The sequence below is a fragment of the Juglans microcarpa x Juglans regia genome, chromosome 7D, assembly GCF_004785595.1.
Source record: "Juglans microcarpa x Juglans regia isolate MS1-56 chromosome 7D, Jm3101_v1.0, whole genome shotgun sequence".
In the NCBI taxonomy this organism is placed as follows: domain Eukaryota; kingdom Viridiplantae; phylum Streptophyta; class Magnoliopsida; order Fagales; family Juglandaceae; genus Juglans; species Juglans microcarpa x Juglans regia.
Window position 1 is genome coordinate 13,249,095 of NC_054606.1, and position 26,551 is coordinate 13,275,645.

General features: G+C 36.6%; 2 protein-coding genes across 10 annotated transcripts; one reads left to right on the top strand and one right to left on the bottom strand.

The window, feature by feature from the left end:
* The first annotated feature begins 1,878 nt into the window (after positions 1-1,878).
* LOC121238455 (lysM domain receptor-like kinase 3) lies at positions 1,879-3,424 on the top strand. Its single transcript, XM_041135311.1, has one exon. The coding sequence runs from the start codon at positions 2,047-2,049 to the stop codon at positions 3,421-3,423; it is 1,377 nt and encodes a 458-aa protein (XP_040991245.1). The 5' UTR covers positions 1,879-2,046; the 3' UTR covers position 3,424.
* A 743-nt stretch (positions 3,425-4,167) lies between these two features.
* On the bottom strand, positions 4,168-16,674 carry LOC121238454. 9 transcript variants are annotated; one of them, XM_041135306.1, is made up of 9 exons: positions 16,412-16,674; positions 11,271-11,373; positions 9,719-9,902; positions 8,800-8,849; positions 7,085-7,163; positions 6,192-6,940; positions 5,056-5,334; positions 4,921-4,977; positions 4,168-4,487 (listed from the first exon to the last, which is right to left on the bottom strand). In XM_041135306.1, exons 2-9 carry the CDS (start codon positions 11,343-11,345, stop codon positions 4,299-4,301), a joined length of 1,662 nt encoding a protein of 553 aa, XP_040991240.1. In that variant the 5' UTR covers positions 11,346-11,373; positions 16,412-16,674; the 3' UTR covers positions 4,168-4,298. The 9 variants fall into 9 exon arrangements, with proteins under 9 accessions (XP_040991240.1, XP_040991242.1, XP_040991243.1 ...); XM_041135308.1 differs by having other exon boundaries at positions 6,192-6,991; positions 9,719-9,779; positions 16,412-16,673; XM_041135309.1 differs by having other exon boundaries at positions 6,192-6,991; positions 8,800-8,843; positions 9,716-9,779; positions 16,412-16,673.
* Positions 16,675-26,551: the final 9,877 nt, after the last annotated feature.

Here is a 26,551-nt window from a genome sequence, read left to right on the forward strand (position 1 = left end):
TTAGCTAAAGCTACAATTGCACATAATTATATGAATTACTATAGCAAAAGTTATTTTAGCCAAGTGTTTGATGAATAAAATGTATGAGCATTTACATGATCTTTGGTTAATATTTACATGGATTCTACTAGGGACACCGATGATCGGCACCGATCAGTGTTATTTTTTTAAAGAATTTGTATGTACTTTTTTTAAAAGAAATAATAATAAAAAAAAAACACACAAATACTTTAAAAAATATACTGATTGGTACACTTTTTCGGTGTACTAAGCATTTTCCAATCAATAATTCTATACGGAAGCCTAACCCTGCACACTACTTAAAGCACATGTAATTTTCCTTTTTGACCCTTAAATTTAAACACACTTTTCACTCTCCCCTTACTCTCGTCCCTTCTCCTTCTCACTCTTTCAATTTCCACATGTCCCTGCTCTTCCCTCCCTTTGGGGCCCTCTCCTTCTTCTCCCTTCCCTCGTGTCGTTCACTTCATCAGTCTCCTTCTCAGTTTTGGCGAGAGAAAAGTTAGGGTGGGCAACGAATACCATAATTAAAGAGAGGAATCTCTGCTTGTTGAGGATCATAAGTTGCTCTTATATAATATCCAGAAGCCAAACAAGCTAAAGGCATATTGAAATAAAAAAAAAAAAAAAAAAAAAAAAAAAAAAAAAAAAAAAAGGTTGTCTAAGAGAGCTAGCTATAAATTAAAAGCATGCATGAGAGATAAGACAAGAGAAAAATAGATCTTCCCCTTAATCCAGTTATTATTCATTACCCAATAAAAATGTTTAAAGATATTTAAAAAATGTTTGAAAAAAAGAGAGAAGGAATAGTACAACTCAACTAGCAAGAAGTTTGAGGCGGCAAATTCATGGGGCTAATAGCAGCACCCTTCTCATTAAATTGGCAAAGGTTTAGAGGAAAATTTTAAAATAGGGATAAGTATAAAAAAAATTTTGCACTACCATTATTTATGCTTTTGGATTTTCAATGTTATCGTTTCGCTTGTTGAGTTGTAAAATCTCATCAATTAGCTCCTTCTGTTATAATTAATAAGATGGAATGCTGACAAATAAATACTATAAAAACTAAAAAGACCATTTTATAAAGCAAACAAATCATTTAAAAAAGTCAATTTTGTTATCTGACATTACTAGTGGATGAGATTTTCTTCTCTCCTTGGCTACAGTAGATAGATTTGGATAGTGAATTGAGATGAGATGAAAATTAAATAAAATTTTATTAGAATATAATTTTTATTTTAAAATTTACAAAAATTAAATTATTTATTATATTTTATATAAAAATTTGTTAAAAATTATAATGATTAGATAAAATAAAATAAGATGAAATGAGATGATTGTCTCTCAATCCAAACAACTCCAGGTGGTTAAAGGGTGCCAGCCATAGACAACGAGCCACTATCATTCAAATTATGATTGGATTGAGATATGTGTGCTATTAAGATCAATGGAAGATGTTTTAATAATTGAGTTTTTATTTTTTTTTCATGCAAATATGTTTAAACAAAGCCGAGAAAAGTTTTGGAAGAAATTGCAAAAGAAATCGTGAACAATGCTACGTATAATTTTAGAGTATGCAATTGTTGTGTATTTTATTTAAAAAGAAAAAAAGAAAAGAAAAAATAGGCTCTCCATTAAAAATTAAATTATTTTTTATATAAATTTTAAATTCATCTATTTTTTAAAAAAAAAAATGTATTATACTTGCCGACGATAAACTGTAAAAATAATTTTCGTTTGAAAAACAGTTCCAAACAATCAAAGAGCATAGACACCAATTATATCGGCCGAAAGCCCAAAAGTAATGGGAATCTGAAACACAATCGAAACACTCACCGCCACCGCACCACCCGTCTTTAACTTTTCCACCAAATTGGCCCACTTCCACCACGTGCGCCCTATTTCCAATCCCATCCCCTCTCTCTCTCTCTCTCTCTCTCCTTGGAGTCCCATGACTCCCATCTCTAACCCTATCCTCAACACCACTTCAAAAGGAAAACATAAAATAAATCTTTCATACGCGGAATGCCTATGTGCAAATCCAAAATGGCCATCGACGCTGTCCTTCCTACCTCTACCCCTCGCACTTCCCGCACCCCTCGCTCTTCCAAATCCAGACCCACTTCCACCACCTTCGTCAGCGCCTCCTCGTCTTTATCCACCGACCCTTCTACCTCCAATACCACCGGCAGCGCTCTCTACACCTCCACCACTTCCGCTACCTCCAGCTCCCACACCTCCCTCTCCGGCCTTCGCCACTCCCTCCCCGAGAACCCCCACATCTATGACTACTCTGAGCTCTGCTCCGCCACCAACAACTTCCTCTCCAAGACCTACACCTCCGCCTCCTCCACCCGCTCCTGGCGCTGCACTCTCCGTGGCAAAGACGTCCTCGTTTTCCAGCGCAAGTTCCGCCGCAGCATCGACATGCCCCACCTCAGACAACTCCTTTCCGTTATTTGCCGAAGCCACCACGGCAGCATAATTAAACTCCTCGGCGCTTCCGTCTCCGGCGTCCACATTTTTCTCGTCTACGACTTCGTCGACGGCGCCAACCTCTCCGACTGTCTGCGAAATCCCAGGAACCGGAGTTTCACCGTGCTCTCCACCTGGATTTCTAGAATGCAGATCGCCACGGATTTGGCGCACGGCCTCGATTACATTCACCACAAAACGGGGCTCAACATGAGACTCGTCCACAATCACATCAAGAGCAGCAGTATCGTGGTCACCGAGCCTTCTTTCAACGCCAAGATTTGCCATTTTGGTGCCGCACAACTCTGCGGCGAGATCGACGAGGACCAAGGTGAAGAAGACCGCGCTACGGGTTCGAGTGCGAGTTACAAGGCCGAAATCCAGGAGGTCTCAGAGGAAGAGGATTCGAAAAAGAAGTCGATTTCGAAATTGAAGCGATCGGACAGTCGAAAGCTGCAATTTGAAGGCGTGAGGGGGTACATGTCGCCGGAATTCCAATCCACCGGTATACCGACGCAAAAGTCGGATGTGTACGCGTTTGGGATCGTAATCTTGGAGCTACTGACGGGAGAGGAGCCTTTCAAGTTCAAATATGACAAGGGTGATTACGTGAGGACGTCGGTAATAGACACGGCGAGAATGGCGATCGAAGGAGGCGGTAGCGGCGGCGGCGACGGCGATGATGGGAAAGGTATGGAGGGGAGGCTGAGACGGTGGGTTGATATCAAATTAAGGGACTCGTTCCCGGTGGAGGTGGTGGAGAAGTTGACACGACTAGCGCTGGATTGCGTACACGTGGATCCAGATGAGCGGCCCAACATGGGACGCGTAGCGGGGAAGATCTCTAAGCTTTATTTGGATTCTAGGATTTGGTCCGATAGTGTCCGAATGCCTGCCAATATTTCCGTCTCATTGGCACCCAGATAGGTATTAGGTACCAGGTAGAGCGATTACTCCACGCCCTGGAGTGAGGGTTGAGGGAACAAAAATATATAAAAAAAATTGCATATTGTTTTGAGTTTTTCATTTTATTTTATTTTATTTATTTATTATTGAGTGATACCGTTTCATTAATGCAAATCTGACCAAATAACTAATTTGAATAATACCATAATTTTGTAGTCAAATCCTTTATTTTATTTAACAAGTTTAGGATAGGGCACTGCGTCTGTCTTTCTTTGTTCCCGGAAAACGACAGCTCTGCTTGGTGCCATTATTTAGGTATTCTTACATTAAAAAATAGAGGCGATGTCAAGAGATCCTCTCTAATTAAAAAGTATTAAGCACATTGACGAGGAACTGAAGGGCTGCTGCAGTGTTTGGCCTCCATGTACCTTTGAAAATGTCATTTAATATGGCTCACTGTTAAGAGCGAGAGAGATGGAGGCAAACTTGAAAGTCTACAAAGTCCAGAAAATAAGAAAACAGAAACAATGCCACGAAAAAGTCTGAGAGCATCAAACATTGACCACAAGGAATACATATTTGAGGGAAGCCCAAGTCAGCGCAGACATGAAACGACCATTCAACTACTATTTTGGTATGGAATTCAAGGCAAAATGCAAACATCACAAACAAATAGCATACATTACAAAGACACAAGTTAGAAATTCACTATGTTAGACAACTACGTTTTTGCCCACACACTCCTCCCCCCTCCCAAAGAAGAATAAAAACAAAGCAAAGAAAGATGCAGTTTCATTCCAAGCAAGCATTCTTTTCTCTTTTATCAGTTAGTAAAGCTTTCACATCTACAGCAGTTCGCTAATTGCTAGTATTATTTTCTTTGCCTTCAACTATCTTCAGACACTAGTTGACAAAGCCACGGACCTGTTTTGAATGGCGGCTGGAAAGGAGGAAGAAATGGGTGCAGTGTATGCCACCTTGGAATTACTTTCCCTTGGATATGGATAGGTCGTGGCCAACTCTCTAACGCGCCACAGAACAGACTCTGGCACTCGATGCGATGATTGCTTCTGCCCTTGCTTGACCTACATGAGCCACGAAAACAAACTTAGAGACAGTCAAGAACTCTATGACAAGCCATAAGAGTACTCACCTCAAGAGTTCAAACATATGGAAGGAACTATAGTAAACAAATCTGGAAGATGAACATAACTTCTCCTCAGACTCTCCCCTTCTAATAACACCCTAGTTTAGTAAGGGATATAATTATTAACTCGCCACTTACATGATGCTCAATATCGGTTACTATGCCAACAGCAGAATAATAATCATATTACTGACAAAATCAGAAAAAAAAATCACATAAAAATCATAAAATGTTGAAGATTGAATGTTAATAGTAAAAGATTAGAGTTGTATCCGTATATTATCTTATTTATGAGGGCATCATAGGTCGAGATATGCCAACCAAAATACTTGTATTTGCCACAACCTAACAAAAGTAGGTTCTAATGTAACCTTTCTCTTGCTCTGCAGCTGAACGCAACAAGCCCGTAACAGATTTCGCCACTTGTCCTGGAAACCCAAGAAGAATATTTTCAGTTTCCAGAAAATTATATTTGAGTAAATCAATATAATAATTGCATTAACTACCTTGAGATCAACAGATGTTCGTCGCGAAGATGATGGAAATGATAGCCTCTTTATTTCAGCCCATCTCCCAACTCCACACTGAGAGACTCCTTCAATTAACCTCATCACTTCAGAAGGAGTCCATGATATATGATGCTTTCTACGGCTGCTGCCTTTTCGAACAATGCTTCTTGTAACATGTTCATCTTCAGAAATTTCATCTTGTGATGCAGCAGCAGAAGGCTCTGTAACAAGTTGTTTTGGAGATGAAATTCTGTCATCCCTGCAATTCTCAGAATCCTGGAATTCAGTGGAAAAAGTATCAACTGCAAGTTTTAAATTGAATACAATTATGGCAAAGATGCAACCGTTAAAATGAAATTGACAAATGTATGAAAGAAATATGCATTATTCACAAGTGAGATGCATGCCTACATATATTCTCCATGGTATATCTCAAAAAGAATAAATAAATATCCAAAAATTGTTTAAATCATTGTTTTGCCTTGAGATGCTGCCAAGATGCCAGAGCAGCAGAGCTGCCTTGCTCGTAGCTCCATGTAATGAAAAGAGTCAGAACTTACCCCATCATTACATGGAAATTGATGGTTAGCATAGGATACAATTCAAGCCTGATCCATACTTTTCCAGCAAGTGTTCCAGATATCAAACTTATGTTAAAATGATGCCAAATGAAATTGATGCAAATTTTTGTTTGCAGTCATAAATTCATTTGGTGTTTAGTATGGTCATACTAATTGCTTGAAAAAACCAACTCTGCCAGAAAGGTCAGTAAACATGGACTAAAGCACCATGGATGCAGGATCACAAAGACAATCTATTTAGTTAACAGGGGGATCTGATGCCTTAGTGAGTCATGTGGCCCTCAAAGGTAAGTAGAGGTGGAAAATGTAAAGTTGATTGCTTTTTGTAATACATTTTAAGACCACTTGCTCCTTCAGCTTTTGTGTATATTATTAAGCAGTAAAACTGCCAACACATTTGCCATCCATATCAATGCACAATAAAAAATAAAAAACTCAATCTATCCATTTACTAATTTTGACCCGACAACCAGCCAAGTCATCCATGGCATTGTAAGAATAAATGTATAAAACATAAGTTCACTCAGGCCATACAACTGCCATGTTCCTTACCCAATATGATGCATTTATCTTCACGTGCCCTTCCTCTATTGGAAGACCAAATGGAACCTGAATGCAACTTCCTTTGAAAGGTTTGTCTTCACAAGCCAACTGAGAAGTTCCAAATTCCTTCAGGCACTTCCGAGGTCTGACAGCTCCACTTTTTCCCTTACAATATTTTGAATTCGCTTCCAATGATTCTTCAATGTATCTTTTGGGAGGCTTTCGCAATCTCTTTTGTGTGACAAGTGCTTTATCTCCTCCATCATGTGAACATAATTCAATTTCGCTCAACTCCATAGAGGTGGTCTGCAAATCGAGACCAGCAAACCCCTTCCTTTCAACATGCCAATCTAAAGACATAGTTTCATCACCTAACACATATTTGATGGAGCTTGTGGCACTCCTAGATGAATCACTACTGGATAAGCACAGAGTTTTGTCTTCGGTTTTATAAGAAGTTGTACCACATTTTATGTGGTTCAAATCACTGTCTGACTCAACCTGGTTCCGCAAGCCAAATAACACACGACGCTTCAGCCATTGCTTGTCTGTCACTAAAGTTTCACGACCAAACACGCTCTTAAAGGCCTCATGTAGTTCTTGGACTGTCATTTGGTCAAGCATGGGAGAGTTTTGGTTATGTGTAAATTGAAGTGCAGGAACACTTGCAGAAGACATGTCTGATATCTCAGCAACATAGTCTCTTTCATAGAAGCCTGGGGAGAGGCTCTCTAAATCCGCATTTCCCAGGTAGGATTCTTTGCAAGGATCATTATCCAAAATGACAAGTTTATCACCAGACTTGGCATCTACAGAAAAGGGGGTGAGGGGTGAGGAGAATGAAGCATAAAATAGAGCAAAAACAATTTGATCAAACGAAGTCAAATACTCTCAAGACTTACCCAAACCGAATTCTTTGCCTGTAGTTGGAAGCCTGGTTTTTCCATCAAAAACATTATCATTCAACATATCTTCAATAGACTACAAGCCCGGCAATATCATCAGAAAAAACCGAAGTAGGAAATTATTCAAAAATAATATATTCCCCTCAACAGAGTCGAAAACCTGAAGCTGGATATTATTAAACAAAAAACAACTACATGCACAGGCAAGTTTGAATATACCATCTTATCAGCAAGCAAAGAGAAAAAATAAATTGTTTTGTTTAGAGCTACATTTTTAATTTCGGGACGAAATAAAAAATTTTACAATCTGAAGTAAAATCCTGGGGGAAATGGGTTTTGAGCTGCTTAATCCAAACCTGGTTTATATAAAGCATGGTAGTTTAATGCTGACTGACACACATTTAACTAGTTAACAGGCTAGCTGAAGTTCTTAGCTCAACAAAGTACCACACTAATTGAATCACACCCTTAGAAAATTTCATGGGAGGTTTTGCAGATTGGAACGCTATAATTCTCGTTATGTATTTCAATCCTAACCAGTAACCACGAATTTCATGGTGGAAATTTTATTCTTATACGGGATTGAAAAGTGTTGATCTTATCACACATAACCCTCTTCATAAATGCAGATAGATTTAAAAAAAGAGGTACTAATTTTCCACATAAAAGTAAATCTTGACATTATTAAATCAACCAGTACAATAAGGAAGAATTTTATATGTACCACAAACCACAAAGCAGATGGTGAAAGTTATACACCTAAGTTCTCTTACCAAGAAAAATATTACACTCTTACAAGTTTAATGACAATTTATACACCAAATAACCAATCCCTTACAAGTAACATGAAAATTCTGCTGTGTTTATATGACTTCGTGCTTGTACCCAAAACATGATCACATAAAAAATAAGGCTGTTAAGAGTCACTAGCTTGAATCGACAACAGATCCAGCGTGTCCATCAAATATTCAAGTCTCCTGGTTAGATTTACAATTGATGAAAGGGATGGATAAACTCAACCCATCCCCAACCCTGGCAGTGTGTCCATCAAATAGCTTATGGAACAGTAAAGGATGCGGGTCTTTATGTGTAGCAGCCACAGATTTCATTAGAAGGGAAAAAAAATACAAGTGTTCTGCCAAGGCTATCGTTACCAACCTAGTCAACAATTCTTTTTATAAGTAAATTTTATTTAATAATAACAATAGGCAAAGCCCACATACACAGGCATATATAGGAAAAGCACCTAGCTAGAATCAGAAACCGATACAAGGAAATTACTGAGACTCGGTCCATTAAAATCTATAGCTATCACCCAAGGGAATAAAGTTACATAGAAAAAAGTTGTGTTCATCCAGCATTACTGAGTGGAAACCTAGGAGGATTGATAACCAATAAGGAGACATATAATATGTTACAAACTCCAATGCAATGAGTAATTGCAAAATGGAAATTGTTATTGTATGAATGGTTACCATATGGGACTAGAAGATCAATATGAAATGATCTTGGAATAGGCAACACATTAGGAAAGAAAGGCAGTAATATCAAGAGTGTGATTGTGCTATCTAAAGGGTAAAACTGGTGTGAGATACAAACTGACTCTATGAAAGACAAATTCATCCTTCATTTATGAAGCTCCAGTAGAAATGAAACAAAATTTAGAATTCCAATTAGAACTAGCTTCATTAACACCGTCAAACAGCGCATACCTCCCGCTTTTCCTCCCGTACTTCTTTAGCACTATTAGAACAAACTGCATCTGCAAAGAAAATAAAGCATGAATAATAACTACTAAGAGAAAATTTATTGTCCACAAAGATACAGATATTCAAATTCACAGGCATGCACAGTGATAGGAGCCAAATTGAAGCCATTTCAAAACCATTGTAAACTAAAAGAAGACCTTTTGTGGATATTTTCCACATGTGAATGCCCTCAGTAGTGAATTACATGAACATGAGTGCCTGTAGAGTAAATTCACTATGAGCATCTCAATGTTTAGTGCAAACCCAATTGGTGGATAGAATTACATAATCGATGCATTTAAACTTTAAAGTCCTCTTGCGCCAATAAATGAATAAACACAGCTCTCCCAAGACTATCATAGCTTCAGAGCAGTCACAAATGCCAATTTATAATATTTACTCTTTCTCAACTATGTACAACTACTGAGAGAAACAGCCTAAAAATGGGCAGTTCTACAACAGTTGTTACCAAAGGAATCTTTTTTGCGAAGTAAAAGGAATGATAGATAAGTGTAGTTGCTTTCATGGAATCTTTATGAGACAAGAGTAATAAGGAAACTAATAAATAAGTGCAGTTGCTCCCAAGACATATTCCAAATCAACAAATAAACTTCCTTTGAGGCAAAAATGTAGGTTAATGAAACAAAAGATAACTTTTTTATATCCAAATAGAAGACACCCAGCAATGATTTAACTAAACGTTTAGGCTCTGCACCTGAAGGCTGACCATTCAATAGGGAAATCACGGTTCCATTGTTGGCTAACAAGTAAGCTTATTTGAAGGTAGTTCTATCTACACATTCTCTTCTGTGTAAAACCATTACATTATCATGATATGTGCATGTGGAGAGAGAGAGAGAGAGAGAGAGAGAGAGACGACCACAATCATGCTTTGTTTCATCATACTCGATGGCGCCTGAAAAATCTTCAACGTCGAAGAATTTCTGTGAATGGAAAGTTTCAAAATCAACCACACCAACTAAGTTTCTGTTACATTTAGGTTCCATTAAGAAATGTTCCAGTCCTATAGCTTCATGTTCTGAGGCAGCAAAAAGGGAGAGATCGACCTACACAGAACAAGACATACCGTCATAAAAGAACATAAGCATAATAGAATCTCAATGTGATTATGGAGAATTGTGCTAAGATCTCAAGGTCAGATTACCTGTTTCATAATCAATTAAACAGTGAAAGAAACATTAAGCCAATAAAATTACATGGTACCTTAAATCTTTAGGGAAAACAGCCACTACATGGTCACAAATTTTGAACAACATAATTTTAATTTTATTTGTCAGTATCCCAAAACGATGTCAAATAGTGTCCAAAGTCAAATGAGTGTCAACTCCAACACATTGGTATTTGGCCCCTATTTGGTAGTGGGTATAAGGTTCTAGTTCTGCCTGACAAAGAGGGTCGGCTACCAAATCAAACAGACACCGACAAATGAGAGCCTGACCTTGAGGCTTGAGGCCACAGATCTGACCATGATAGATTAAGGACAGTAATTGTGGGTGTTGATTGTTACATAACAATTTGATAGTTTAAAATATATATATATATATATATATATATATATATCAATAAAGAAGTAATTGGCAACTGATGAAACAAAAAGCAAAAGAACTTCAAAACCTGAACAAAAAGGGGAAAACTTGCAAAGTTCAAGGAAATCTCATGCAGAATACAGATCAAGAAAAGAAAAAGCTACATAAAATCAACTGAAACACAACTACCTAGGAAGGAAGAATCATTTAATTTTTCTTTTATAAGTAAAATGGAAGAAGAATCATTTAATTTGCTTCACTCTTTGATTGCCCCCCAGAGGAAAAAAGAAGAAAAAAGAGACTTGTTCTTGCTCTCCCAATTTAGGGAGAGAGAAATTGCCAGTTGGGTTGGTCCAACCAAGAAAGGAATAGTGGTTGCTAGGCATCATTTGGTCCAAGTTAAGACTTACTATAGATCAATAACTCAAAAATACAACACAAAATGGAAAAGGCTGCCTGAAATGGGACAATATGATGCACCCTCAGATTGATCAAAATCAAAGAGAACACAAGAAAAACACGTACTCATTGATGAGAGTGAGAGAGAGAGAGAGCATAGGGTGAAAATCACTAGAGGCTTTCTGTGTGAGGCACTAAGACAAGTGTTTCTATACATATTATATATAATGATCAGCAAGTCAGACTTACTGACACCCCACCAAAGGAAGAAGGGGGAAAATCCAACTGAATCTGGTTGGTTTAGGTTGACATACACGGGTCGGTCAGTTTGGGCAATCTCAATCATCGCTAGTACAAACTTTAGGAATCAACACAGAATCAACAAAGCTTGTTTTGTCGAAGATTCATAAAATCATGAAGATACCTTAGAAAGATAGCCCAGTATTGAGGGGCCAGTGGAAGAGGAAAACTACAAATGATTGTACATACCTCGGAAAACTTAGGCGTGAACATGTTTGCAATCTCATCAAAAGTTATTGAACAGTCCTTTGACGTGGTACTCATTGTAACCCTCAATTTTCTATCTCCTGCCCTGTTTGTAATGCAAGCAAAAATGTATATTACCAAACAAATTAACATTTTCCAAAACTTATATATCATAATACATTTTCAGCTACTTTAGATACAAGGTTATAGCAGATGCAAAGAAATAAGATGCTGTGACAACCATGACATAAATTTATCAATTCAAGCAACTAAAATTTATTTTTCATCGGCACTGGGTGTCCAAGAACAGTGCCCTGACTAATCCAGGGGCTGCACAGGCTCTTGGTAAGGAGTTTCCTGCAAGTGCACCTCGGGTAATTCAAGAGGAAAATCTCCCAGTCCAATGGCCCCTAGAGATTGTTTGCATCTAAGGGGATTTGAACCTTAGACCCGGGCGAGCATACCCCCAAGCCTAAGGCCTTACCACTTGAGCAAACACCTAGGGGTTAATTCAAGCATCTAAAATGTCCCTAATATATCAGCTAATCATAAGACTAAACCAGATTTACCATTCTAAGACACTTTTACTTCTAGCAAAAAAGGAGAGCCCCATTTTATACTCAATTTCAATCATCTTTCTTTGAATATTAAACCTAGATAGATTTTGTTTATTATGCACATATGAAAGGTTTATAAAAAATTACCTATTAAAAAAAGGACAAGAAGGTCCATAATCTTATCTGAATAACATATAACTCATCTAATCAAAGTTTTCATACAAGCTTTCACAGAGGAATGTGCCAGGGGGACAATATGTAAAATTTGAATGATTTAATGCTGTTAGAAATTAAAACCTACAAGAAGCAACAAGCACAGGGTGGCATCACATTTTGGGAGGGGGGCCACGGCCCCAAAAGAGTTTTTTACAAGTGAAATTTATTAGTAAGTGCAAATGTGCAACTCAAGTATACAAGGAGTATACAAGGGTAACACCTATTGAGAGGAAGAAATAGATACAAAAAAGTCATGTAGATTTTTCACATTAAAGTCAATAGAGACAGTCCACATAAGAACAGTAATGATAAAAAAAAGGTTTTGAATTCCTCCAATGTCCTTTCATGGTCCTCAAAAGATCCACACTCTTCTAGACATCGTCCAAGCCAATCCTACCCGATTAAAGAATACACCACATAAATTGTATACTATCTCACAATGGAGCAGACGATGCTCACCAGACTCCTCACTCTTTTTTTTACATACAACAAACAGTCCATTACAATCATGTATCTTCCTTAAATTACCCATGGTAAGAATTTTCCCCAAAGAATTCGTCCAAGCAAAGAAAACCGCTCTCAAATGGGCCTTAATCCACCATATATTCTTCCAAGGGAATGGCTTGTTAACATGAGTAATGACACCATGAAGAAAGCCAACATTGAACACCCCTTTCTTGGATGGAGCCCACAAAATCTTGTCTTCACCCCTTCTTCTCACATTAAATGGAATATAAAGGTGGAAAAGTCGTTGAACACACCTACCCCCAAGTCTTGCGTCACTTTGGTGAATGTTATTGGCAAGTAAGAATGAAAATTTATTGAATCAAGTAGACAGGTGTAGCCCAAGTATATAGGAAGTATATGAAAGTGAACACCTAATTACAATATAGGAACTAGAAAACGATGCAAGAAAATCATGTACACTAGTCCCATTGAATATAATAGCTGAAGCCCATAGAAATAAGGTGTGGTCGGAGTGGAAAAAGAAACATCTCAGTTCATCCAAAGAGAGTTCTCCATCTTCAAAGCCCTCGGAATTCCTTTCAAGCCAAATGCACCGCATGAGACATAAATGAATCAAATTCCATCTAGCAACAATATAAGAGTTACCTCGAAGACCTCTCCAACAAGCGAAAAGACCCACAACCCTTCATTGTGGGTTACTTCATCTAGTACCGCATGGGATCAAATTCCACGCCAATCCAATCCTTCTTAAAATTTCATCCCATAACACCCTTGCCACCTCACAATGAAGTAATAAATAATCCACTGGATTTTTACACATAACACCAATCCATGACAATAACTCCAAGCATCCTCAGGTTGTCAATCTTGGAAGGCACTTTAATTCTCCAAATGCACTTCCAAGGAAAAGAATTATAATATTGGCAAGATAACCTTGTAGATGGATCTAACAGTAAACATCTTATTCTCAGAGTGGATCCAAATCATATTATTTGTCTCAACCTTGCCAATATTTGTAGCATACAGCAAGCTGAACAAATCAGAAATAGCACTAATTTCCCAATCTTAAGCAGCTCTAAGAAAACACACATTCCACAATGGAGATCCCTAGAGATATCCCAAAGATCTGCCACCGAAGCATTCTGGTTATGGGCGATCCGGAAAAGAGCAGGGGATGATACCTTAAGGGCTGTACTACCACACCAAGAGTCATGCCAAAAGCTGACGATGGAGCCCTCACCAACCACAAAGCTAACATGAGTGCCCAAATTGCCCCAATCACTCCAAATATAACTCCACAACCCCACGCCATCTGCGCCTCTCACTTCATTAGAGCACCTACCCCCCTAGCACTCTCCCATATTTGGAATCAATCACAATCCTCCATAATGCCCTCCTTCCTCATGCTACCACAATAACCATTTTGCACAAACAGCTTTATTAAAAGTCCTCAACTTGTGTACCCCCAACCTTCCACTAGAAATTGGGAAACATATATTGTCCCAACTAACCAAGTGAAACTTGACCTCCTCCCCAAATCCACGTCCCCCCACCCCCCCCCCCCCCCCCAAAAAAAAAAAAAAAAAAAAAAAACATAGGAAAGCACAAAAAAACTTCTCAATCCAATTAGCCACACCGGTAGGTAAGGGAAATAAAAGATAGAGCATATGCAGGGAGGTTAGAGAGATTGCTCTTGATAAGAATGATTCTTCCCCTTTTTGATAGATAAATTCTTTTCCATACTAGCAACCTTCTTTCAATTTTCTCAATTATCCCATCCCAGTTAGTGAAAGCCTTAAAAGCGGCCCCCAAGGGAAGACTAAGGTACTTCATTTGCAAAGAAGATACCTAGCATCCCACAATATGTGCCAAACTTCTGCTATTGCTCACAAAGCCTACCAGGTCTGCTTTGATGAAATTTATATTCCATTGAGGAGAGCTGCTATCAATCTCCAAATTATTTGCCACTAAAGCCTCCTAGACACAAGCCACATTGACATCTCTAAGGTCCTGTTTGGATTCAAAAAGTGTTTCATCTCATCACATTTCATCATTACAACTTTTCCAAATTTTCATACAAAATATAATAAACAATTTAACTTTTTCAAATCCCAATTCAACTTTTTCAAATCCTAAAACAATAATAATATTCTAACAATATTTTTTTCAACTTTCATCTTTCTTCTAAAACCATCTCATCTCATCTCATCTCTAAATCCAAACCAGCCCTAAGAAAACTTCTTTAATGCCCTATCACCACACTACACACCCAGAAGTTTTAAAGATTCTTATATAATAGTCTTTTTCTTCTATGAAGTGACCTATAATTATTTTTTTGGCCATGCTAGAACCCCAAAAAATAAGTTCTAATAGTTCTTATATAGTTTGTCTCTTTTATGAAGTGATCTCCAAAAAATTAATTTGTTGGCCCTCCGAACAATTTCTTTTAACATGGGTTGATACATAAAAGTAAAAGACTAAGTTAGGGTTGTATGAAGCATACAAGGCTTCTTAGTATAGGTCCCAAAATTATTTTATAATACTAGCTTTGTTAATATGAGCCCCAAGGTGAAACAAATATTATACAACTAAGTTGGGTTTGGATACACAAACCTCATTATCTCATCTCATCATTACAACTTTCCTAAATTTTCATACAAAAATATAATACACAATTCAACTTTTTCAAATCCCAAAACAAAAATAATACTAAAAAATTATATCTAATAATATTTTATTCAACTACTATTCAAAACATCTCATCTCATCTTATCTAAACTATCTATCCAAACCCAACCTAAGAAAAGAAATTTTTCTGTCATGAAACTTGTAAAAACTAGATTACACACTAAAATGGAGGATAGGTTTCTAGCAGATCATTTGATAGTTTATATTTATAAAGAAATTGTTAATCATTCTAATACAAGGATGATACTAGATTTAATTCCCTGAAAGACCATCACCGAGCATAATCCAACAAAGATGCTAAGATGTTTCAGGAATTTATTTTTCGAACATGTCTATAGCAAACTAAGAAACCAATGTTATCAAAAGATTTTTTTTTCTAAGATGATTAAATAGACATGTAACTTTTTTAGATAGTTAAGTCTTATGATTTACTGTAAATTAAAATTGATTTCTCTATTTTTATTTTACATAAATATGCACACGTACTCATATAGAGTCTAGAGAGTATATATTTATGTAGGTTGGCCTCCACACTGAAATTTCTAGTTTTTCCCCTGATCATGCATATCTGGCCAAGCAATAGAATGAAACCAAACCACAATTAAGGTAACGGTCACATGTTATGTATTCTAACTCCCTAAAAATGACTTCACTCATACAAAAAAAAAATCCTTAAAACCGGCTGACTCAAAGTTTTAGCATTGCTTCCTTAAACTCTTTGTTGAGGGTTCTTTCCTTTTCTTTTCTTTTTTTCCATGTGTATTGTCATCATCAAACACGAAGCGAAACATGATGGAGTATCTGAGCGTCAATGGGACAGTTAAAGACGCCATGCAAGAATGTCCCCGTCCTCTGGCATGTTTCATAATTGGACCAATACATGCTAAAAGATATATTAAATCATTACATAATAAATCCCATGTACTATAGAGTATAAAATATACTCTCAATTTAACTTTTTTAAATACAACCCAGTAAACCCATTATGAAAATGAACCAAAAACATGTAATTTAGAAATTCTCCTAAAAAATAAAAAGCATCCCAAAAAAGCACAAAAAACAAGCAAGCCTGAAAAAAGCATTCGGACGAAAAATATATATATGTATATATATATATATATATATATATATATATGTTGCAGAATGAATGTGCACTACTTTAGTACACAGATAATCGAAAATGAGAAATTAAAGAAAAGAGTTCAGAGAAAGTACCTCAAGTTCGGAAGAACCAAAATGAGCTCAAAATAGAGGAGCCAAAGCAACTCTGAAACTCTCTGATTATCCAGAAAATAAAAAAGAAGAAACAGTAAAATGAAAATAGGTTCCCTCACATTGTAATGTCAGAAAAAGTAGGAGAGAATTTCAGGAACCCAAAAGCTGAAACCAGCAACGATACCCAGGGAGGGAGCAACGGAGAGAGAGAGAGGGGGGGGGGGGGGGGGGGGGAAAGCGTGCTGTGGGAGAGGAGCAATTCCCTCTTTTTTCATTTTTTTTTATTTTATTTGGGTGACGGATTTGAAATACATTCAAAGTTAGATTGGAATCGGCGGGTTTGGACTTTGGATTGCACGTGGGATTCTGAATTCTGACGTGACAAAGACGGCGTTTGTACCCATGTCACTGTTTCAGCAAGACAATTGAAAAACAAAGACAGATTTGGGAAGAAAGATGAAAATTTTATATTTTGTTTTGAAATTTAAAATATTATGTTTTATTATTATTATTATTTTGAAATTTAAAAAAGGTATATTGAGATTTGAAAAAATTGAATTGTTTATTATATTTTATATGAGAATTTGAAAAATATATAATAATGAGATAAGATGAGAATTTTATATTTTATCTTATGCCCTAAACCTGCCCTACTCAACAAAGTCGGGACCTAAAAACATTGCTAATTCGGGACCCAAAAAAGTCCCGAACAGTATAATTGTTTTTTTTTCTTTTCTTTTTATATATATATATTTTTTTAATCATTATAAACATTTTTAAAAAAGATAAAAAAAATCACAACATCATTAAAAAATATTTTCTTAATCATTCGGTATAAAAAAATAAAATAAAATAAAAATCCAAGTCAGGACATTTTTTGGGTCCCGAATTGCATTTCTCTATAACATTATCAAAAATTTTTAATTTTTCATACAAATATAATAAACAATTCAACTTTTTAAATTTTAATTCAATTTTTTAAAATCTCAACTAATAATAATATTAAAAAATACTATTTTAATATTATTTTATTCAATTTTTAACTTTTATTTAAAATTATTTTATCTCATCTCACTATCTAAAAATGGCCTAACTTTTTTTGGATAGTGTTGGTGTGCCACCAAGTTTTGACAACTGGCGGCCCACTAGTACAAATTTTATTTTTTATTTATTTCTTTTGTTTTACATTTTTTTAACATATTTAAATATATTTAAAAAATAAAAAAATATATATCAATACATTAATAGTCAGTTTTTTAATCAATAAGTAAAAGAAAAAATTATAAAAAAAATACATTCATGAGCGGTCAAAATGAAGGGACAAAATAAGACGACATAGTAACATTATTCATTTTTTTTTCAGCTTTTCTTTCAAATGTAGATATATGCCACTTTGAAAACAAAAATGATAGAACTCACTCTACTTATAAAACAGAATGACACGCTTTTCACGTCAATACACAAACATTGCTCACTAGTCATTCAATGGAAACCTAACCCTCTACTCAGTGTTCTCACTAGTCATTCAATGGAAACCTAACCCTCTACTCAGTGTTCAAGTCAGTGTAGTTCGATAGAGGAAAGACCAATGCTCTGCCTTTAAGCCATTCGACAAAAACGTCTCAGCCTTCAGCATGGATAAATTTTTTTTTGTGTATCTTGGTATTTCGTATAAACTATTATCATATTTTGTATTTGTAATTGGCCATTTTTCTTCAACCTTCCAGATGATTGATTCAAGGTAGTCACCTTCTAAGAATGTAAGCAAGAAGTAGAGAGATATATATATAGATAGAGAGAGATAGAGAGAGAGAGAGAGAGAGAGAGAGAGAGAGAGTAAGTATGCACTAAATTCCAGAGTTGGTCTCTTCTCCAACTCATGGATGCTTTTATATGTATTAAAACCATAGTGTTTTGCATACAATCAGAAACTCTATTTCTTTCTACAAAAGGACATCACTCTATTACAAAACTCTTCTAATGACGCCATTCTTCTTATCACTCATAGTCACCCACGTACAGACCGACACAAGACTTACATCATTATACTAATTAAAGCGACAACGTATCAATCTACTTCTAACTAACAAAACTACAACACGATACTTCACAAAATCAATCTTCTTTATCAAAACTCATCTTCCTTCCCTTGCCATCTTCCACCACTACACTTCTTCACTGTCCAGTGCACTCTTCACTGCACCACTTCTTCAGCCCACAACATATTCTCCTTCAAAGCACCTTACCCATAATATGAGGAAATCTGTCACGACGCTACCAATAAGACTCCCAAGTAGCATCCTCCACTCTAGCCCCCTTCCATTGAACTAAGGCTTCCACCCCAGCTCTATTATGAACTTTTCTACTTCTATGCTGCAACACACACTCAGGTTCTGGTGTTAATTCTACTTGGAGACTAATTAGAGGCAATGTTGACAGAGGTTGTAACGCCCCGTCCCCGAGGGTCCGGAGAGTTAACTCATATAACCTGATAATTAACAAATTTATAGACTCTAAAATATAACGTCATCAAAATACTACAAAGTCTCTTAATAAAATCCGCCACTTCTCAAAAATCTTCTATGAGTAATCCACTATACTTAAAAATCATCTCACCGATACTCCATAATCATGATCCTTAGTTGCTCTATTCAAAAATCATCTGAAAAATGAATGGAGATAAGGGGTGAGTTATCAACAACTCAGTAAGCAGATGACATATACTAGTGTGTAAACATGAGCATTTTCACAGAGTTCGGAATGCAGAAACAAAACATTTCAGTATCAATATGCAAATCTCAAACAAATACGTTTTATCAGAAAATCAGAGCGACTTCTCAAATATTTCATATTCAGAAACCAACTTTTCATGTTCAAAGACTCCTTTGGCACAACATGACTGAACAACTTCGTCTTATCATATCATATCAGAACAGAGACCATGTTTAACCCCCGTGGTAGGGTTGTGCATCCTGCGGAAAGCCAAGCAGAACATAAATCATCGTGTTACCATAGCGATTGCACTCAGAACAGAAAATCACTATTATATCCCGTGGCGGGCCAGAGGTCACTATTATCTCCCGTGACAGGGCCAGAGGTCACTATTATATCCCGTGACAGGGCCACATATCAGAGTAAAACAGAATCAGAATCACCATATCAGAGTCAGAATCAGAGTCAGAAAGTCATGCCAAAGGTTTTTCAGATGCCACATCATAACAGCGTACAAAACAGAACAGAATCAAATCACAAAACATACTTTATGCACAAAATTTCATATTCGCTCTATTTTTCAAAGTTCAGAAACAAAATATCATAAATAAGCTCATGTCTACACCAGTCATGACAGAAAATACTTTCTTCTTAAACAGAATCTTATGAGTAATGCAGAACAAATATCTGAGGTTGTTTTCAGATTTCTTTTCATAACCAAACGTGCACATTTTCCAAGAAGGACCTTAGTTCATTTTATTTTAATGCAAAGTCTAGCATAGGAACCCTGCTTACCTGGACTTCTTAGCTTTTCAGAACTTTCCTCAAAAATACCGAACAAATATTAATCGTCACCTATAAAATAATCACGTAACTTCCATAAATTTTCAATCAACCACGTATTTCGATATTAAAACTTAAAAATGCTAAAAGAACCTATTTTAAGAACCTCAAAACCTAAAATTCTCATAATACCTAAAATACCAACATTTTCTAAGACCAACAATATTCACTTAATCGAAATTGTACTGGAGAAGAAAATTTATCGAAAAAGTATTATGATACTTATAGAACTCAATAAAAATTAATATTCAAAATATCTAAAATACCAACAATATTTTATAAATAAAAAGAATACATTGATTACTAAACTTTTCCTAAAATAATTCATGAAAAACTCACCTCTTATGAAAAATAGATTTACTTACTTTACCTAACAATATTATCAAAATACAATATAATATTTATTAAAACTTAAAACAAAATCCTAATTAAATATAAACTCAACACACAAAAATTTCTTCTCAGCTGAAACTCAAACCGTGAACTTTCCTAATATATATTAGGTTAAAACTAGTAAGTGCCCAAGTTAAAACTTTACTTATAAATACACACACACACACACACACACATATATATATATATAAGCACCCTATACGTAAAACAGACGATAAACAAACAACAGAATAAACAAAAAACATGCAGCGGCGGCAGGGACTCACCGAGATAGTGAAGTGCGACGGCGCGGCGTGCGACGGGAGGTGGTGCACTCAGTGGCTATGCACTGGACGAGAAAGAGAGAGAGAGATGCATGGTGAGAGAGAGCTTACGGGAGAGTAAACCAACGTGAGAGACAGAAAATAGAGAGGGAGATACCGTGCGGCGAGGTGGCAAGAGGCGGACCTGGGGTGACGGAAAACTTCCCCGGCAGTTTCTGGAGCCGCAACATGAAAAAGCTCACGGTGGTTAAATGTTGCAATGGCTCACGGTAGGAGGAGAACCATCCTCTGTTTCGGGAGTGAAAAACAGAGGTTGCGGGATGGCTATCGAAGGCTACGGGTTCACGGCTGGGTCACGGTGGCGGCGCATGGCAGCGTTGAGGAGGAGCAAGCGGCGACTTGACTTCCTTGGGAGGCTGCGGTTTTCCAGGAGACGGTTGGATAAAACCGTGAAGATGCAGGATGGCTTTTGGTCGTGCGCGGGCGAGTCTGTTGCCGTGCGATCCGCTTGCTCAGCGTCTCACGTGGTGCAATGGTTTCCCGCGGTTGTTGACCTCCTTGTATGAGCGGGACGCTCTCACGGTAACGGCATGCTGCTGCGGCTGAGGCCGAGACGGACACGATGGCGCATAGAGAGGCGTTGACCCTAGGTGAAGGATGCTAACGGTGGCGTCGGTTTTACGTGCGTGGAGATGGAAGTTGACGTCGAACTAGGAGGGGCTGCACGATGGTGAACTCTGGAGGCTGGTGGCAGTGACGGCACATGGTAGTTTCGAAGGTCTAGGGTGTAAGTGTGAAAAGATACGGGTGCTAAGAAAACCCTAGAGAAAGAAAAGAGATAGACGTGCACCGTGTAGTGCCGTGTGTGGGAGAAAAAAAATAGAAAAGAAAAAGAAAAAGAAAAAAAGAAAATAAAACAATAACAATTAAAGTCCAACAATAAAATTATTCATTAAAGCAAAACGCAAATTTAAAAACAAACATTAAATAAAAACACCAAAGCACATCCAAATAAATTTCACAACTTAAAAATTATAAAATAAATCCAACGAGAAAATTTCGATAATTTTTTAAAACAAGAACAATAATATTTAAATTAATTATATAAAAAAAAATCTTCCACATAAAATAAATAAATACGCTAAAAAAATACAGGGTATTACAGAGGTGAAATGTGCTGACCTAATTTCTTTTTCAAACAAAATGCATGAAATACAGGATGAACAGAGGTATGTTGGGGTAGATCAAGTTTATAAGCAACTTGGCCAACTCTCTTTGTAATTTTAAATGGTCCAAAGAATCTAGGAGAAAGCTTAAAGTTCCTCCCAGCCACCAATGATTGATGTCTATAAGGTTGCATCCTAAGACATACACAATCTCCTACTGCAAACTCCCTCTCAGTTCTTCTTTTATTAGCCTGGAACTTCATTCTTTCCTAAGCAGTAGACAAATTAAGCTTCAATGTCGACAGAATTTGATCTCTGGTTTTCAACACCTCATATATTGCGTGATTAGCAGTTAGTCCAAGTATGTAAGACTGTAGTTTAGTTGGGGGTCTGCCATATACTATTTCGTATGTAGTCAATTTTGTAGAGGTATAGGAAATGGTATTATACCACCACTCAGTCAAAGTCAACCAATCAAACCGTGACCTTAGTTTGTCTCCTGTAAAGCTTCTCAAAAAATATTCAGTGCACTTATTGACTGCCTTAATCTGTCCATCACTTTGAGGGTGGTAATCAAATGAATGGGAGAGGGTTACTCCTTGTAACTTGAATAACTCCCTCCAAAATGAATTAGTAAAAATCGCTCCTCTATCTGAAACTATATTTTGAGGTGCCATGCAACTTAAAGACATTATAAAAAAATAATGATGCCACATTTGCTGCTGTTAAGGATGTTTAAGGCCATAAAATGTGAATACTTATGCAATCGGTCAACAACAACCATAATGACAGAATATCCCTTTCAAATTGGTAGGTCTTCCACAAAATCCATGGATAAATCTGTCTAAATATGTTAAGGCATATGGAGGGGCTATAATAAACCAGTAGGGTGCACATTCTCCACCTTATTTATCTGGCATATATCACATTTTTTTATGTACCTCTTCACCTCACGCTTTAGGCCAGACCAGTAAAAATCATTTCTAGCTCTCAACAATGACTTACGAAAGTCAAAATGACCTATAAATGGACTAGCATGTATAAAATTAAAACTTTTAAGTTTCAACTGAAGGCAGTCTGGTATATAGATTCTCCATTTCTTAAACAACAACCCATGTTTACGAGTAAAGGAAGAAGAACCTTCCTGCATAAAAAAAAAAAACTGTTGATGTGCCAACTGATCTGTTACATATGCTTGCTTAAACTCTTCCAACCATACTGGAGTTATAAATGAGATAGCAGTGAGTAAAGTTAGGTCCTCTGAAACTATCATTCGAGACAAAGCATCTACTACTTTATTCTCAAGCCATTTCTTATATTCAATGGAAAATTCATAACCTAACAATTTTGAAATCCATTTTTACTGAGTTGTTGTCCCCACCGTTTGTTCCAACAAGTATTTTAAACTATTATGGTCAGTTTTGACTATAAAAGTAATCCTTAACAAGTAAGACCTCCATTTTTCAATAACTAACACAAGTGCTAACAACTCATTCTCATAGGTAGAACGAAACAAATTCTTACCTTCGAGAGCTTGGCTAAGGAAAGCCAATGGCTTGTGGTTTTGCATCAACACATCTCCTATTCCAACCCCACAAGCATCACATTCAATCACAAATATTTTAGTAAAATCTGGCTAACACGGAACTGGAAGATTAGTTACAACCTTCTTCAACTATTCAAAGGCATCAATAGCTGTTTCAGACCATTGAAAAGCATTATTTTTTAACAATGAAGTCAATGGAGCATCTATTTAACCATATCCACAAGTAGTTTTTTCTATAATAAATTGTCAATCCCAAAAAACCCCTCAAAAACTTAAGATTTTTGGAACTGGCTAGCTTACTGTAGACTCCAACTTCCTTGTATCAATCTTCACCCCTTCTTTGGAAATCAAGTACCCCAAATACTCTATTTTTGCACATGCAAAGTGACACTTTGACTTATTTGCAAATAACTGATTCTGTTGTAATGTATCCAATACAGTGGCTAAATGAAACAAATAAGACTGGAGATCCTTATTGTAGACAAGGATATCATCAAAGAACACAATTACGAACTACCTCAAGAATGGTTTAAAGATCTCATTCATGAGTGCTTGAAATATTGAGGGAGCATTAGTGAGTCCACAAAGCATGACAAGAAACTCATAATGCTCCTCATGTGTTCTGAATGTTGTTTTGTGCACATATTTAGTTCCCATACAAATTTGATGATAACCTTATCTCAAATCCGACTTAGAGAAATCAATGAAGCCAAATAGCTCATCCAGCAACTCAACAACTCGAATTGAGTACTTATCCTTAACAGTAGCCTCATTGGGCACCCTATAGTCAATACACATTTTCCAAAACCCATTTGACTTCCTTGCTAACAATACATGAGAAGAAAATGAAGATTGACTTGACTTGATTACACCAGATCTCAACAGCTCACTAACAATTTTTTCAATTTCTGTCTTTTGAAAATAAAGATATTTATATGGTGTTACACTTATAGGTAAGGAATCATTCTTCAACACAATTTGATGGTCTCGAGATCTATAAGGAGGAAGGCCAGTAGGTTCATAAAAAACCTTATTATATTTATGTAACAATTCTAAACCTGACTTCTATTTACAGACATCAACTGTAGCCACAATCCTTTGGATCCTACCTTAGAAATGGTAGAAATCTACTTATCATCCACCAACTGAATAGCAAATGATGTAAGGCCTTTAAAACAAACAACATTTCCATTATAAGAAAATTTCATCTTAAGCTTAGTGAAGTTCCATAGTATAGGGCCAAGTGACAATAGCCACTGCACTCTCATCACAACATCACAACCCCCCAATGTAAGTGTAAAAACATCAACAATAAACTTAGTACCTTGCATCTATATTCCTACTGAGGTAGCCCTTCCTTACTGTTCAAAACCTCTCAATTAGCAAGCCTTACTTGAATAGGTTGATCATTGTGCACAACTAATCCACATATATCAACCACTGCAATATCCACAAAATTGTGGGTACTGCCAGTGTCAATTAAGATCACAGCCCTTCTCTTATTGATCTGGCCAACAACCCTTATTGTTTTAGGACTTGGGGTGCCAACAATAGCTTGCAAAGAAATGGAAGCAATGTCTCCATATTCTTCACATTCCCTATGTAAGTCATCCACTACTGGTTCTTGCTCTACCCCAATGTCACTACTACTGCCAACATCCATGCCCTCTAACAAATATACTTTCAGCTTCACACACCTGTGGCCTTGATGCTACTTGTCGTCACAAAAGTAACACAAACCCTTCTTTCTTCTTTCTTGCATCTGAGCTTCTGATACCTTTTGATAAGGTAAGTTGGCAGTGGATAGTATCTTGGGTGTACCTAGACTAGAACCACCTGAATTCTGCTAATGAGAATCGATAGAATTATTCCTCCAAGATCTCCTAGTACTCCAAATGTACTGCTCTTAGATTTTTGCCAATCCAAAAGCATCATTCAAAGAAGTGGGATTCAACATCCTCATTGGCAATCTCACTTCATCTTTCAACCCACTTAAAAAGTAACTCAATTTATTCTTTTAAGAGATGCCTTCAATTCTATTGGATAGTAATTCAAAATTAGCCTTATCAGAAGTGACAAAACTAACTTGCTTTTGATGTGTTAATGCCGCCACAAGATTATCATATGCAAATGATCTAAATCTGACTTGCATAACTTGAGTGAATGCCTCCCATGACTGGGAAGTTCCAGCTTCACTTGCATCTTGGAACCATATTAAAGCTTCTTCATCCATATGAAGAGAAGTTAAGAATATCCTCTATCCAGGTGGTACTTGATGATACAGAAAATATTGGTTAGTCTTGTAAATCCAAGCTGATGGATTCTTCCCCACAAACCTTGGAAAATCTAACTTGATACCCTTTGTGAATGCCCTTTCACCCATGTCATGACAGTGTACTTCACCAATACCTTCATTCATATCTCCATTTCTAACAATTGGCTGAGTTTCTTGAAAATTTCTCACAGTCTATCCATTAACTTCATACACATTACAAGAGATTCTTAAAATATGCTGTAACAATTACGAGAATTTCTTATCTTGATTTTTCCTTTCCAATCTAGCAGCTTCTTATTGTTGTACCAGAATGGCAATGGTTTCTTCAATCTTTTTCTGCTGCCTTTCTTCAATCTACAATTTGTGCATAAGATCGTATACCTTTTGTCATCCTTTCTGACTGCTGATACCAATTGTAATGGGCCATTCTTCTTCAACTTTCTTGTAATGGGCCATTCTTCTTCAACTTTCCAGATGACTGATTCGAGATGGTCACCCTCCAAGAATGTAAGCAAGAAGTAAAGAGAGAGAGAGAGAGAGAGAGAGAAAGAGTAAGCATTGAATTCCAGAGTTGACCTCTTCTTTAACTAGTGGATGCTTTTATATGTATTAAAATGATACTGTTTTGCATACAATAAAAAACTCTCCTTATTTTTACAAAATGACATCACTCTATTACAAAACTCTTCTAACAATGTCGTTCTACTTACAATTCATAGTCACCCACATACAAAACGACACACGACTTACAGTATTATACTAAATAAAATGACTTCATATCAATCTGCGTCTAACTAACATAACTACCACACGATACTTCACAAAATCTGTCTTCTTTTCTAAAACTCATCTTCCTTCCCTTGCCATCTTCCACCATTGTACTTCTTCACTGTCCACTACACTCTTCACTACTCCACTTCTTCAACCCATAACAGTATTTCC

Coding starts and splice junctions, on each gene's coding strand:
- LOC121238455 (XM_041135311.1), top strand. CDS start 2,047: ATGCCTATGTGCAAATCCAAAATGGCCATCGACGCTGTCCTTCCTACC.
- LOC121238454 (XM_041135301.1), bottom strand. CDS start 11,345: ATGAGTACCACGTCAAAGGACTGTTCAATAACTTTTGATGAGATTGCA. Junction 6,992..7,084: donor AGGCAAAGAATTCGGTTTGG/GTAAGTCTTGAG, acceptor CCTTTTCTGTAG/ATGCCAAGTCTGGTGATAAA. Junction 5,335..6,191: donor AGATAAATGCATCATATTGG/GTAAGGAACATG, acceptor ACTGAATTCCAG/GATTCTGAGAATTGCAGGGA.